We start from the raw sequence: 15,889 nt of genomic DNA, 5'->3' as shown, positions 1-15,889 counted from the left end.
CTCCCTGTCAGAGGCGGTGACTCGAGACAGAGCACTTACCCTGCCGCGTGGAAGGCCCCCACTCAGCCCTCAGTACTTTCCATCCCTCCTGGCTCAGTCCACTGTCTTAGACCTTACAGCCCCAGACTCCCTGGCTGTAGAATTCTTTCCCAGCCCTTGTCCTGACCAGTTGGTCCCCTGTAGTGAGAGAAAGGTTTCTGGCCTCTCAGTCCCCACCTGTGTTCTTCATCCTAATCAGACAGACCCTTCCTGTGTAGCTCCCAAGTGTCCCCAAATGCAGGATCACAAGCAGGTTCCCACCCAAACTTTTCCAGCCTGCCCCTCATGCTGGGCACAGACCTGGCTCTTCATGTCCTCTTGGCTTTCTAGAGGGAGGGAATCCGTATCTCCCTGGTGATGCTCTGTGACCCGCCGGGCCACTTCTTCCTGGTGCCACTCTGCGCACAGCCCTAAGTGGTGTGCCTGGTGTCCTCAGTGCATGGTCGAAGGGGCTTTTTATCACGTAGGGGTGAGCAGGACATGGTGACACGTGCCTGTCATCCCAGGATGGGAGGCAGAAGCAGGAGGGATTCAAAGCTAGCCTGGGCTAAGTGGTGAGACCCCGTCACAAGCAAAAACTAAAGCAACACGGACCCTAGGAGGTGCTTGCCCCCAGGCGCTTACTCCACACTCCCTCAGGCCCGGGCGCCCACTCATCCCATCTCTCCTGTGAGCACCTTGTTGTTTAGTGAGTGTTGAGTGTGGGCTTCTGAGAACAGGAGGAGGGTTTGCTCTGGGCTGGGAAGCTCCTTAGATAGCAGTGCTACAAGTCAAAGGTGCTTCAGGATTACCACCACACCCTTCCCTTCCCCCATCACCCCACCACACCCTTCCCTTCCTCACCACCATCCTTTCCTGCCTGGTGCCCAGCCAGCTTCCTGCACTGCCTGTGTTCTCAGTAGAGACTAGGTGACAGTTCTCCCAGCAGTCTGACTGCATTGTCTGCCATTCTTTAGAGCAGTCTTCCTAATGCTGCGACCCTTTGATACAGTTCTTTATGTTGTGACCCCCCCAACCATAATTCTACTCTTGTTGTTACTGTAATTTTGCTGCTGTTATGAATGGTAATTTAAACATCCGATGGTCTTAGGTGACCTCTGTGGAAGGGTCATTTGACCCCTCCCCTGAGGGGTCTTGAACCACAGGTTAAGAACAACTTTTTTGGAGTGTCCTGGGAGCCAGAGGCCAGGCCATAAGCCCCGGCACATGCAGCCTTCACCACCTGCTCTGTAGCTCCACAGGCTGACCTTGCTGTCTCCACATTCACAGGACGTCCTGACCGATCTGTCTGCCGAGAGCGAGAACCTAGAGCTGGATATCGAGCTACAGGACTGCGTGGCCCACAAGGTATGTTTGTTTTGAGAAGGGCCATTTCAGAGAGGCGAGGTAACGTGGCAGGAGCCAGGGAGGCGGACTGTCGGTCAAACATGCTCAGTCCGGCATGCAGCAGCAGAATGAGGGCTCCAGCCTCGTGGGCGGGTGGCACCGGCTGGACAGCTCACTTCCCACAAGTTCTCTGTGCATGTGGCCAGGGCCTAGTTCTCTGTTTCTCTCTTCCTGTTCTGTGGGGGTGGTTGGGGAAAACCCACCTCAAGTGGTGTGTGTGTGTGTGTGTGTGTGTGTGTGTGTGTGTGTGTGTGTGTGAGAAATGGTTTTAAATGTTGGTAAAATGGATACAGTAACCTGGAGAGTCTTAGGAGGATTATGAATTTCTGGCTGTTTTTTTGCTACATGGCAAGGTCCAGGCCATAGTGAGCTATGTAGTGAGACTTTTCTCTCAATAAGCCAAAAATCACAGGATGGATGGGAAGGTGTTTGCATGGATGATGAATGAATGGATGGGTGAACAGTTGGACCAATGGATGGGTAGATGGATGGGTAGATGGATGATGGATGGGTGATGGATGGGTAGATGGGTTGATGGATGGGTAGATGGATGATTGATGGGTAGGTAGATGGGTAGATGGGTGGTGGATGGGTAGATGGATGATGGATGGGTAGATGGATGATGGATGGGTAGATGGGTTGATGGATGGGTAGATGGATGATTGATGGGTAGATAGATGGGTAGATGGGTGGTGGATGGGTAGATGGATGATGGATGGGTAGATGGATGGATGATGGGTAGATGGATGATGGATGGGTGATGGATGGGTAGATGGGTTGATGGATGGGTAGATGGATGATTGATGGGTAGATAGAAGGGTAGATGGATGATGGATGGGTAGATAGATGGGTGATGGGTAGATGGATGATGGATGGGTGATGGATGGGTAGATGGGTTGATGGGTTGATGGATGGGTAAATGGATGATTGATGGGTAGATGGATGATGGATGGGTGGTGGATGGTTAGATGGATGATGGATGGGTAGATGGATGGATAGATGGATGATGAGTAGATGGATGATAGATGGGTGATGGATAGATGGATGATAGATGGATGATAGATGGGTGATGGATGATGGGTAGATGGATGATGGATGGGTAGATGGATGATGGATGGTTGATGGATGGGTAGATGGATGATAGATGGGTGATGGATGATGGGTAGATGGATGATGGATGGTTGATGAATGGGTAGATGGATGATAGATGGGTGATGGGTAGATGGATGATAGATGGGTGATGGATGGGTAGATGGATGATGGGTAGGTGGATGATAAGTAGATGGGTGATGGATGGGTGGATGGATGATGGATGGGTGGATGGATGGATGGATGGGTAGATGGGTAATAGATGACATTTATCATTTTAACCATTTGGTGGTTCAGTTCAGCACCATCATGTGTTTGTACAATGTCGTGCAACCATCTCTTCTATCTGTACCCTGAGTTTTGATGAACCCTGATGTTGGCTTATTAAACACTAATGGCCCCACCCCCAGATCTGATAGCTTCTCTATTACTTCCTTTCCTTTTGAGGTTGCTCCTTCTAGTATTTGTCTTTGTGTGCTCCCTGGTATGTGCAGGGTCAAATGTGAAGGTCAGAGGTTGATGCTAGACATGTTTTTCAATTGCTTCCCACCTTATTTTTTGAGATAGGGTCTCTCACTAAACTTAGATTGGGCATTTCCATCAGTTTATTGGATGGGACCAGGGAAATGGCACCACAGGTGAAGTGCAGGCCGGGGAAGCGTGAGGATCTGAATTTGGATCTCTCTAGCACTCACTTTCAACAGCTGGGTGTGGCAGTGTGGATCTGCGATGTCTGCACTGTGTGGGTGAAGGCAGGCTGGTTCTGGGGCGTGCTGACTGGTCAGCCTAGCTTAGACCAGTGGGCCCCTGTAGCCCCAGCTCCGGGAAGATGGAGGCAGGAGAATGCCCAGGAGCTCTAGGGACAGCTAGCCCAGCATAAAGAGGGGTAAACAGGAAAGTAAGAGGCAAGAACCAAACACCCTAGGCTCCAGGTGTCCTTGGACTGCACATGCATGCTGAGGGGAGAGACACCGGGACAGACAGAGCAGCCTTCTTCAGAGCTGTGCCCATTAGTGTACGTTGAGCAACTGTGTTAGCAACCGTTCCTGATCACCTAAACTTACTGAAGCGGAGCTAAGGGTGTGACTTAGTCAGAAGAGCGTTTGCTTAGTGTGCATGAAGCCCTAGAGTCACTGCCCAGCATTGACTAAACTGGGAGTGGGGCTGCACACCTGTCACCCCAGCACTATACAGGCAGTGAGTGTGAGGCTAGGCTAGCCTGAACTACAAAAGCAGGTCTCCCATAGATGGATGGATACATGGATGGATGGATGCATGGATGGATGGATGGATGCATGGATGGATGGATAGATAGATAGATAGATAGATAGATAGATAGATAGATAGATAGATAGATAGATAGATAAATAGATTCATTCTCTTCTTTTCACTCTGCCTTTTATAACCCAATCTTGCTGCAGTTCTCAAAAATAGTGTCTTTAAAAACCTTTTTACTGGGGTTGGGGATTTAGCTCAGTGATAGAGTGCTTGCCTAGCAAGCACAAAGCCCTGGGTTCGGTCCTCAGCTCCGAAGAAGAAAAAAAAAACCTTTTTACTTCTCTGTGTGCACTTGTGCCTGCTTGTCTGTATAGGTGCCATGCGTTTGCAGTAACTCCAGAAGAGGGCGCTATAGCCCCAGGAATTGGAGTTACAGGCAGTTTGACCACAGGTTACAGGAGTTGGGAATGGACCTGGTTCTTAACCTCTGAGCCACCTCTCATTTCCCCTACCTATAAAGTTTAGTTTGCTGCTGAACGGGCAACCAGGTTTCACATGGTGATTATCAACCTTCCTAATGCTGTGTCGTCCTCCCCCACCCCCACTACAGTCCCTCACACTGTGGTGGGCTCTTGCTACCTCCTGACTGTAGCTTTGCCACTGCTGTGAATGGTAACGTAAATGTCTGGTAAGCAGACGGAGAGTGGTGTACACACCTCTGATCCCAGCACTCGGGAGGGAGGCAGAGGCAGGCAGAGCTCTTGAGCTCCAGGACAGCTAGGGCTGCACAGAGAAACCCTGCCTCAAAACAGCATTCGCCTCAAAAAGAATATGTCCATATAGCTATCTGATATTGCAGGATAGTTGATATGTGTTCTCCCAAAGAGGTCATAACCCACGGCATGAGAAGTGCTGCAAACTGTAACAGAACCCTCTGGAAACAGTTCTCTTTGGTTACCTCGTGTGGTGAAGGATACACTGTAGCGTCTGCCTTTCCAACACAAGAACTAGCCACAAAACCAGAGCCCCAGACCACTGTTTGGAGGGTCTTTCATTACCACATGACCTGTAAGTGTGCCCCACTCTAAAAATAGTCTCTTTGTCTCTCGGCTGTGGTTTGAAAGTTCAGAACACCAATAAACAGCCTTCTCAACTCCCTCTGCTTGCTCTGGTTTGTGATCTCTCCCCATTTGAGAGTGGACTTAACCTCTCACAACTCAAAACTGTGTCCTTTAAGCCTGTGCATGTTGCGCCGAGGGTGCATGTGTGCCACAACATGCATGCCAGGGAGTAACTTAAGGAGTCAGTTCTCAGCATCATGTGGGTCCCAGGAATAGAATTCATGTTGTCAGCTCAGCAGCAGCAGGAGCCTTTTGCCACTGTCCTGAGCAGTGTGCTTAATATCTTTTTACAGAGATCATCTACCATGGTGGTACCGCACTTGGGAGACTGAGGCAGGAGGATCCAAAGACTTGGGGCTGGGAGGATGGCTCAGTGGGAAGAGCTTGCCACCCAAGCAGAAGGACCTGAGTTTGGCTTCCCAGTTCCCGTCTGAGAAGCTATAACCCCAGGTCGGGTGGGGAGGGAGAATGGAGATAGGCAGGTCCCAGGACTCACTGGCCAGCCAGTGAAGCAGGTTCCAGGGACCGTGGAAAACCCTGTCTCAAGAGGACAAGGTGGCGTTCAAGAGAGGAAGCTACCCAGAGTTGATCTCTGCCTCACATGCACAGACAGACAACCGAACCCACACGTCTACACACACAAGAAGTATAAGGCCTGGCTGGGTTACATGTCAAATTTTAAGAGCCAGACTAGGCAATTTAGAGACCATCTCAAAAAATAATGTTTTGGGGTTGGGGATTTAGCTCAGTGGTTAGAGCGCTTGCCTAGAAAGTGCAAGGCCCTGGGTTCGGTCCCCAGCTCCGAAAAAAAAGACCAAAAAAAAAAAATGTTTTAGAAGACATATATGTGTGTGTGTGTGTTTGTGTATGTGTACACATGCCCATGAAGACATATGCGCGTGCGTGTGTGCGTGCGTGTGTGTGTGTGTGTGTGTGTGTGTGTGTGTGTGTGTGTACACATGCCCATGGAGTCCAGAAGTATAGCAACAGACCCCTTGAAGCTGGACTTACGCGTGACTGTACGTTGCCTAATGTGGGTGCTAGGAACTGAACCCTGGTCCTCTGATAGGAACACTTTTAATCATCGAGCCTTTTCTCCAGCCCATAAAAATAATTTCTAAAAGGTCTGGCAGGTTGCTTGCCCAGATACACAAGGGCCCCAGGTTTAGTCCTCGGTCCTTAGACAGTTTTGGTGCAGCTGTGGCTGCTACACAGAGCTACAAGGACATGGCTGCTGCAGAGACGGGTGTCCTGGTACCATTACCCACTCAGATATACCACAGCACACCCTTCATGGCAGCCAGCCTCTGGGCCACAGGCCAGGATGAACAGCAAGGCCAGAGACCCGTCTTCTGAACCATGCTGACCCCACCCTATCTGTATCTCCAGGGAATTGCTCAAGCGGCCAGATACATTTATCGAAGACTGGTCAACGATGGGATTCTTAGCCAAGCCTTCAGTGTTGCTCCGGTGAGATTGTTTATTTTCTTTTTTTTAAAGATTTATTTATTTATTATATATGAGTACACTGTCACTGTCTTCAGACACACCAGAAGAGGGCATCGGATCTTGTTACAGATAGTTGCGAGGCACCATGTGGTTGCTGGGATTTGAACTCAGGACCTCTGGGAGAGCAGTCAGTGCTCCTAACCACTGAGCCATCCCTCCAGCCCCGATTGTTCATTTTCTATTTTCTGTTCCTGTCACGTTCTATTACCCATATTCCGGGCCTCAACTCCCTCTGCCCTCTGTCCCCTAGGAGTACCGGCTCGTTGTGGTGGGGCACAGCCTGGGAGCTGGAGCTGCGGCCCTGTTAGCCATCATGCTCCGCGGGGCCTACCCACAAGTCCGTGCTTATGCCTTCTCCCCGCCCAGGGGGCTGCTGAGGTAAGTCTCCTGCAGGCCCAGCCAACAGCGGCTTGTCTCTCATTTACATACCGTAATTATATCTCCTTCTCAGGAGATATATTTTTTCGTTTTTTCAAATAATATATCAGGAGATATATTATTCGGTTTTGTTTTTTTGTTTTTTTGTTTTCTTTTCTTTTTTTTTTCCAGAGCTGGGGACGGAACCCAGGGCCTTGCGCTTGCTAGGCAAGCGCTCTACCACTGAGCTAAATCCCCAACCCCTCAGACATCGTTTTAAAGCACTGTGTAGTGAGTGCTGAGTTGTGACCCAGTCGGTCAAGTGATCACCTAGCGTGCATGAAGTCTGGCTAGCACACGCCTGTCATCCTAGCACTAGAGAAGCTGAGGCAGGAGGATTATAGGGTTAAGGTGGGGTAGATATCAAAAAGGAAAAGAAAGACTAAATTGCACACAACGGGGCGTGCCTGTGGTGCGAGTACTCAGGAGGCCGGAGGATCGTAGTCCTCAGCCGTGTGGACCCAATGCATTTCATTTCCTAAATAGCCAGGCTGGCCTGCAGCCTGGTGAGGAGCTGAGGGAGACACTGAACCATCCTCGTGCCTCAGCCTTCAAGAGAGCTGGGTTTATCATCCTGGATAAATGGTAGGATTCCAAGCTTGGGGTTTTTAAGAGATCGGGGTGTGTGTGTGTCTGTGTCTGTGTCTGTGTCTGTGTCTGTGTCTGTCAGCCTGTCTCTGTCTCTGTGTGTGCATGCTGGAGCAGGTCCCTGTAAAGGACAGAGGCACTGGGACCGCCTGGAGCTTGAGTTGCAGGCAGTTGTGAGCTACCCCACCTGGGTGCTGGGACCCGAGCTCAGGTCCTCTGACAGAGCAGCGTGTTCTCTTAGCTGTCAAGGCATCTCTTCAGCCCCTAAGGTTGCTTTTTGGCTTTTTTTTTTTAAAAGACATTTTATTTTAAGACGGGGGATATAGCTTAATGGTTAAAGCACCTGTCTATCATGAGTGAGGCCCTGGGTTCAATTCTCAATATCACTTAAAGAAAATAAACTAAAAAAAAAAAAAAAGAAAAGAAAAGATTATACTCTGAACGTCTCCTTCGTACAGACGAGGGTCCCTGGAAGCCAGAAGAGGGCACGCGGTCCTCCCAGCTGGCGCTCTGCAGGTGGTTATGAATCACCCAAAGTGATCGATGCTTCTCTGGAAGAGCAGTCAGCACGCTTAACCACAGAGCGTCTCTCTAGCCTCAGCCTTTCCTACTTTTTAGTTTAAGTGGCATTCCTTTGTGAGCAAGGATGAGTGTGTGTGTGTGTGTGTGTGTGTGTGTGTGTGTGTGTGTGTGTGTGTATGTGCCCTCCTGCGTCATGTGCTGGAGATGACTGGAGGAGTCGGCTGTCCTCTCATGCTCTCTGGGTCCCAGGGATTGAACTCAGATCATCAGGCTTAGCCGCCAGCGCTTCCAGCTGCTGAGCTCTTTCGTGAGCCTCCCCTGCTCCTGGCCTCCTCCCCCAACCACAGCTCTGACCTTGTCATCCTTGATGGACCGCCAAGGACACATTGCAGTCACCCAGTCCATCACATACATAGGCTGCGCCAAGGCGGTTCACAGTTACGGGCCTGAACAAAGACATTTACTTCTCTTTATGAGTTCAAAACTCTCTTTTTCTAGCTGATTGGTCATGTTGACTGGGCTATGCTATGTAAACCTTAGCATTGATGATAAAAGAATTTGTGCCACAACGACAAAAAAGACTAAAAATAAGTAAATCTAAAAATAATTAAAATGTGGTGAAACGGGCTGGAGAGATGGCTCATGGATTAAGAGCACTGGCTGTTCCTTTAGAGGTCCGGAGTTCAGTCCCCAGCAACCACATGGTGGCTCACAACCATCTGTAATGGGGTCCGATGCCCTCTTCTGGCCTGCAGATACATGTACAGACAGAGCACTCATACATAAAATAAATAATCCTAAAAATAACCAAAAAAGACTCAAATTAAAGATTACAAAATAAAAGGTCAAAACAAAACACTACATATCCACCAGAACGTTTGAAAAACACAGAAAACAAATCAAAGATCTATAAAAGTATCTTTTATTCTCCTGTAGTAATTGTCATCTGGGAGGTGCACAGCCTCTGTGTGCTAACCTGGGCCTGAAATGTTTTCATCCTCTGAGACTTGCTGCTGAGTAAGCTCACCATTTCTCGTTCTTTCTGAGCTCTGGCTGGCTGGTTCTGGCTCAAACTCCTCTCCCAGCTGACTGATTCAATCTGGCGTCTCTCTGAGCCTCTTGCTGAATTGCTCTGCTTGACCTCAGACTAACTCTGGCAGTCTGTTCTAATCTTCTAGCTCCTTCTCATTCACCTGTGTCCAGCTTGTTCTCTGTGAAACTCTCCAGGTAAAACTGCCTCCTCGTTTTCTTTGTCTGCACAGCTCTCTTAAGTAACTTCCCTTTCCTCTCTCTTCTCTTGAGTGTCGGGCCTATCCTATACTGTCAGATCTTTCTCTGATTTGTCACTTTGTGTGCTAAGGGCTGAGGCACAGCACAACTAGAAATAAGGTTTTTCAGTAAATAACACAGTCTCCGGGTTCGCAGTGTGATCAACTATGCTGCAACAAAGAGCCCTTGTTTTGGTTTGATTTTTCTTCCTCTTCCTTTTCACCCTCCCTCTGCATCCTGAGTGCTGGGATTAAGGATGTGCACCATCATACCTGGCAAAAGACCTTTCCTTTTGCTCAAGTCTGGGCATTATAGGGAGTACCACACCCAAAAGGTATCGCATGGTTTGTAAATACACACACACACACACACACACACACACATACACACAGACACACACAAAGACACACACACACACACACACACAGCTGTTTACATGTCTCCCTTGTCTCCATCACACTGTCTGCACACACATAAGAATGCATGCTCAAGAGCTAGCTTTGGGAGTTCGGGATTTAGCTCAGTGGTAGAGCGCTTGCCTAGCAAGTGCAAGGCCCTGGGTTCGGTCCCCAGCTCCAAAAAAAAAAGAAAAAGAAAAGAAAAAAAAAAAGAGCTAGCTTTGAAGCGAGTCACCATTACATCTGTAAATAATATAGCTAAGGATAGAGAGCTTTTAAATATAGCTTATTTTGTTTTATGACCATTGGTGTTTTGTCTGTATTCTGTGTGCGGGTGTTGGATCCCCTAGAACTGGAGATATAGAAGGTTAGGAGCTGTCATGTGGGTGCTGGGAATCGAACCCAGGTTCTCTGGAAGAGCAGTCAGTGCTCTTGATTGCCGAGTCATCTCCAGCCCCAAGACAGAGATTTGTAGTTGTTTTGTTTTGTTTCAAAACAAGAGTTTCACTGTTTCAGAGATCCACCTGCCTCTGCCTCCCTGGTGCTGGGATTAAAGGTGTACACCACCATACCTGGCTCCAAGACAGATTTTTAATTCTTAGATTTCTGGATATCTAATAACTGATGACATTTTCTCAGTTGACTCCTGTCATTCCCCGGTTTGTCTGCATGAGGGTCCAAGAGCCGTTCTTACCTTGGGTATGGCACATTTGCCCTCAAACTGTGGACCTGGCCTTTTCCTCACAAGTCCACTACTGGACGCGTGCAGGTGTGACATGGGCCTGCATTGGAAATCAGAAGATGGCCCTCAGGAGTCAGTTCTCTCCTTCCAGCTCCTTTTGAGGCAAGGGCTCCTGTTTCTGCTGCTGGCTAGTCCAGGCTAGTCAGCCACCAAGCTTCCTCCTGTTTGTCCTGTTTGTCAGGTCTCTGCCTCCCATCTCACAGTAGGAGCACTGGGACTGCAGGTGCACCTCTCACAGTAGGAGCACTGGGATTGCAGGTGGCCATCTCACAGTAGGAGCACTGGGATTGAAGGTGCACCTCTCACAGTAGGAGCACTGGGATTGCAGGTGGCCATCTCACAGTAGGAGCACTGGATTGCAGGTGACCTCTCACAGTAGGAGCACTGGACTGCAGGTGCATTCCATTCCATCCAGCTTTTCCCTTATTTCTACAAGAAACCAGGTAATTTGTTGAGAAGAGCTCGTCACATCCTAGATCCGGCTATTTTTCCTTTGTGTTGGGGAATGTGTTTCTTGCCATGACAGCAGAACTTTCACCTGGCAGGGGCAATGGGGAATAAGGAACAATGGATGGGTGTCCAGCAAAGCTGGGATCGAGTGGCCGGGTGCCCTGATTGGGATGCCCCAGCAGCCCTGAAACTCAGCACTTTTATCATCTAAGCCGAGTGAGAAGGCAGGTTTATTACAGACTGCTCAGAGTGGGAGGGTAACTTGTCTCAAAGAGGGTCTTGGGGGGAGGGGCGGCCAGTCATCCAGGAAGAGGAAGCTGTGGCTGATGCTTTTCTGCACACTGGCAACACTCCCATCCCTTTGGGTCTGAGTGTTAGGACCCTTAATGTGGCTGTGCTCCTGGCCACAATACGCATTCACCCCAGACAGCATCTGCTCCCCACGCTGAGTCCACCTACATGGTTTGTCTTATATGGGAAGCAGGAGAGGAGGAGAGATGGCTCAGGGTCGGGAGCTCCTGCTGCTCTGTGAGCACCCGAGTTCAGATGCTCTCAACCACCTAACGCCAGCTCTCGGGGGTCTCGGGGGTCTGACACCCTCCTCTGGCCTCTGGCCAACCACAAGCATGTTCACACCACACACGTTCCCACATATACACACACGTAAAGCCTTAAAAAGAGAAAGAAAATGGTAGTGATCACTGAGGATCAGGCCTGATTCAGAGTGGATGGTTTTAGGCCTGTATGCTTCCTGCCGGCCGCACTCAGAGCCAGACTTTACCGTCTCTCCCCATAGTGTTAGCGGTAAGAGTCACGTGCCGGATAGATTGCGTCAGGGACTGAGAAATAGGAAGTGGGTTCTGTTCCTTCTGCACTGCTTAGCTGAGTGACCTACAAAGGTCAGAAACTGAGAAACACAAGTTTCTGCCTGTGTTAAGATACAATTCACGCAAGAAAATTAGAGATGCAGAAATAGTGTGGGGATTGTTTGGTTTTGGTTTGAGACCAGGTCTTAAACAGTGTAGCCCAACCTGGCCTGGATCTCATTATGTAGCTCAGGCTAGGCCACCTCAGCTTCCTGAGTGCTGGTCCTACAGCTGTGCCCAGAAAAGGAGCCTGTTCAATTTGGAGCCTGCATTACAAGCTTGACCCTTAGGGCTAGCTTTTGGTGTCACTTAACTTTGTTTTCTAATTCAGTATCGACACAGTTTCCAAGTTCTTGTCCTTTACACCAGAAGTATGCGTTTCTTAGGTGATAGTCACCTTTATGTTTTATTTACATATTTATGTTTTAATGATTTCTGAATAATTTCTTAACTATGTAGCCCAGGCTGGTCCCAATTCTCAGTCCTCCCTCTACTGCTTAAGTATGAGCGGGAACACAGGCTGGCCTTGAATTCAGTCTAGTCCTGGTGGGCCGGTCTTCTTGCCTCCCGCTCCTGAGTGGCTCCTGGACTAGCGTGGCCTCGCAGGTGCCCACCATACTGGCTAGCCTCTTGCCTCTGCCAGGGCACCGTGGTCGATGGTGCCCTGAGGGCCTGCTGGGTCACAGGGGTCATCTGAGGGTTTAGCTGTCCGGTCTCTTTGCGGAGGTCTCCTGTGGCTTTGCCTGGCCCTGGCAGCTGTTTTACTGTCCCTCTGAAGCAGCAGAACTACACTAACTTGTCTCCTGTTCGGATTCCAGCAAATCCCTCTTTGAGTACTCCAAGGACTTCGTGGTGTCGCTGATCCTAGGGATGGATGTGATCCCCAGGTTGGTGCTTCGAGGTTGGCCTGTGGGCTTGGGGCTCTCGAAAACACCGAGGGCTGAGCTCAGTCTGTTCTCCACCAAACAGGTTAAGCGTGGCCAACATGGAGGATCTCAAGAGGAGGATCCTGCGAGTGATCGCCAACTGCAATAAGCCAAAGGTAACTGGCCGCTCGGCCAGGGCAAGACGTGCGGGAGGGGCCCCACGGCCGCACAGCCCCTCGGCCTAGCACATTTCCTGCTGTGTCTTCTCCTGCCCGGTGAACAGACCTTTGTCTGGGACTCCGTCTAACATGCAGTGACAGTTAGGAAATGCTGCTGCCCAAGCTGCCGCTGCCGACCGCCTTTCCAGGGCTGTTATGGTGCCCCTGAGCTCAGACAAAGGCTGACACATACAGACTGAGTGGTTCTAGGGGGCCAGCTTGCCTGCCAAGCTGCCTGACCAGCAGCATTCAGTCCTCACGGTGGGGGAGGACCTCCCTCCAGTCTTCATCTCCACACACATACAATCAACCAAAAAAAAGAAAAAAAAAAAAGTAATGATATTTTTAATGGCAGAGGCTTGGGAGTGTACTCAGTGGTAGAGCACGTCCTGGGCGTTCAAGAGGCTCTAGGTTCAAACCCACGCCCACAGGAAAAGAGGGAAAGTACCTTAACCAATAGAGGCTGAGAGCCATGAGGCAGGGCAGTGGTTAGTGCTGGCCTGCAATCCCGGTACCTGGGAGACTGAGGTGGGACTGCCAAAAATGCGAGGCTGGGTGGAGGAAAAGGAAGCTGGGGCTGGGAGTGGGGCTAGGGCTCAGTGGTAGACCAGTTGCCTAGCATGCATGACTCCCTAGTTTTGTTGCCCTTGGGGTAGTTTCAAAAAGGGAGGGAGGGCTGGCGAGACAGCCTAGTCAGTAAGCCATGTAGTACCAAACCCAGTCTGAGGACAGTCCTTGGAACCCAGAGGATGGAGGAGACAGCCAGGTCCTCTAACCCTCCACTCCCACCACATAAACATGCCAACCACAGAAACACACAACGTACATGTGACTAAAGACTAAGTTGGTACCAATGGGAATCTCGACAATATTCAGAACACTGCCAAAGGATTTCCCTGTATCACAAGCTGGGGGTGCTTTTATTTTCTTACCCTTTTAAAAATGCTGTTGCTAATCAAAGCATTTAATATGCGCTTCTTACCGGACACCTAAGGGTTTGGGTTGTTTTGTTTTGTTTTCTGTTTCTGAGACGGGGTTTCTCTGTGTAGCCCTGGCTGTCCTTGACCTCACTCTGTAGAGGCTGCCTGGAACCCAGAGGTCAGCCTGCCCCTGCCTCCTGAGAGCTGGGATTAAAGGCCACCACTGGCTTTTTGTGTTTGAGATAGGGTGTCAGGTATCCTGGGCTGGCCTTGAACTGTGTAGCTACTTCCCAAGTGCTGAATTAGAGATGTGCACCAGCATACTGCCGAGGATGGACCAAGGCTTTCTTGCTAATTTTTTTTTTTTTTTAAAGAAAGTAGGACTTGTCTCCTGGGGTTGAGCTGGCTCAGTGATAAAAGTATATATAGTTAACCCTAACCCCAACCCTAACCCTTAACCTTACCCTAACCCTAATAATAATAATAATAATAATAATAATAATAATAATAATAATAATAATAAAGAGTATATATAGTCTTAGTATGTATACATCTTAGCTCTGGGGTCAATCTCAAGCATGCATGCATATATATATGCATATATATATGTATATATATACAAATGTATATGTATGCATATATGTATATGTATACACATACATACATACATACATACATATGTATATTTTAAAATACACGTATGATTTGGGTTTTGGCTATTGCTGCAAGTACAGTGGCTCTGTGACTGTGGTGGAACAGGCTGCCACCTAGCGCAGGACCAACCTAGTCCTTGGGTCTCACCTTTCAGTACAAGATCTTGCTGCACGGCTGTTGGTACAGCGTGTTTGGAGGAAGCCCTGATAACTTTCCAACCGAACTGGATGAGGGCAACCAGGGGGCCCTGACTCAGCCTCTTCTAGGGGAGCAGACTCTGCTAACACGGTGCTCCCCAGGCTACTGCTCCGGCGACTCCCCACTGGATTCTCCCAAGTACCCCACTCTGTATCCACCCGGCAGGATCATCCACCTGGAAGAGGAGGGTGGTTCAGGGAGGTGAGTATGGAGACACGGGAGTCTGCCATGCCACGCCATCAGTGACGCAAGTATCTCCCGAGTGCAGCCTCACTGACGATGTTCTTTTGTTCAAGGTTTGGCTGCTGCTCTGCTGCCCAGTACAGAGCGAGGTGGGCACATGAAACAGAATTCAGCAAGATCCTGATAGGCCCAAAGATGCTGATTGACCATATGCCCGACGTCATGATTCGGGCCCTGGACAGAGTGGTCGCCGACAGAACAGCCTGTGTCTCGTGCCCTGGCCAAGGCGGCTCTAACGTCCCTTAGTCAGCCCTACAGGACACTGACGAGCACAATGGACTTGCATTTTTTGGAGGTTCTTTTGTTGTGCTTTTGTTTTTTGTTTTTCTTAAGACTGATTGACTGTGAGTGGCTTCTGTGAGGCTGGTATGGTGGGGTCTGTCCATCAGTAGTAACCTGAGGGGTCTCAGCAGAGCGATCAATATGACCATACAATTTACACAACCTTTTTGTTTTGGTTTGTTTTTTTCAAGACGGGGTTTCTCTGTGTAGCCCTGGCTGTCCTGGAACTCACCCTGTAGGCCAGGCTGGCCTTGAATTTAGATCGGCCTGCCTCTGCACCTGAGTGCTGGGATTAACAACGTGTGTCACCGCTGACTGGCCTATGGAACTATTTTTAACCACAGTATTAACAGGATCCAGAGTTGGGGACATGCATAGGTGTTGGTACTTCTAGGCCAGCTCGTGGAGCAAGCCTCCCGTGGCCACCTAAGAAGTCTACACCTGAAGACTTCTCAGTGGATCTGCAGCGCCCCCACTCCTGCTAGGATCCCCTTCTGTTTACAGCGTCTGAACTTAAGACAACGGACATGCACTTTATGCTTACCCGCATTCTTCCGGGGGCACTAGGACAGCCGAGCTTCCTCCGAGGCCGGCACTGCAGCTCCTGCCTCATGAATACACGAGCTGATCACTAACTCTTAGGTATGCTTAATTCTCACACTATTCTACCCGAGCCGGGTGGGAGGCTCGGGGGATTTAACAATAAATAAAGAAGTTGGTAAACTATCAAGTGCCTCAAGGAAGGTGTGTATTCCTGGGAGCCAGGAGCTGGCCGAGTTCCAGTGTGCCATTTCCATGCTGGGATTACAAGCGTGTACTACTGTACCCAGCTGGTACTGAACTTCTGCCTTTCTACCCTAAACCAAGTTGTCTGGTAACACTCTGGTTACTAAG

The 15,889-nt window shown here is 49.5% G+C and overlaps 1 protein-coding gene across 4 annotated transcripts in view; it reads left to right on the top strand.

Annotated features, from left to right (window-relative positions):
• Positions 1-15,889, top strand: part of Daglb (diacylglycerol lipase, beta) — a 42,433-nt gene extending 26,544 nt beyond the window's left edge. For 2 of the 4 annotated variants that reach the window (XM_063271256.1, XM_039089358.2), the window contains 7 exons: positions 1,309-1,386; positions 6,243-6,323; positions 6,613-6,740; positions 12,433-12,501; positions 12,584-12,656; positions 14,427-14,671; positions 14,767-15,721. In XM_063271256.1, coding sequence (XP_063127326.1) covers positions 1,309-1,386; positions 6,243-6,323; positions 6,613-6,740; positions 12,433-12,501; positions 12,584-12,656; positions 14,427-14,671; positions 14,767-14,959 — 867 coding nt within the window. In that variant the 3' untranslated portion in view covers positions 14,960-15,721. The other 2 variants (NM_001107120.1, XM_039089357.2) reach the window with 2 other exon arrangements.

This window comes from Rattus norvegicus, chromosome 12, assembly GCF_036323735.1.
Source record: "Rattus norvegicus strain BN/NHsdMcwi chromosome 12, GRCr8, whole genome shotgun sequence".
NCBI classification, from domain to species: domain Eukaryota; kingdom Metazoa; phylum Chordata; class Mammalia; order Rodentia; family Muridae; genus Rattus; species Rattus norvegicus.
Note: the sequence above shows the minus strand (reverse complement) of the source record. Positions and strands in the feature narration are given on the sequence as shown.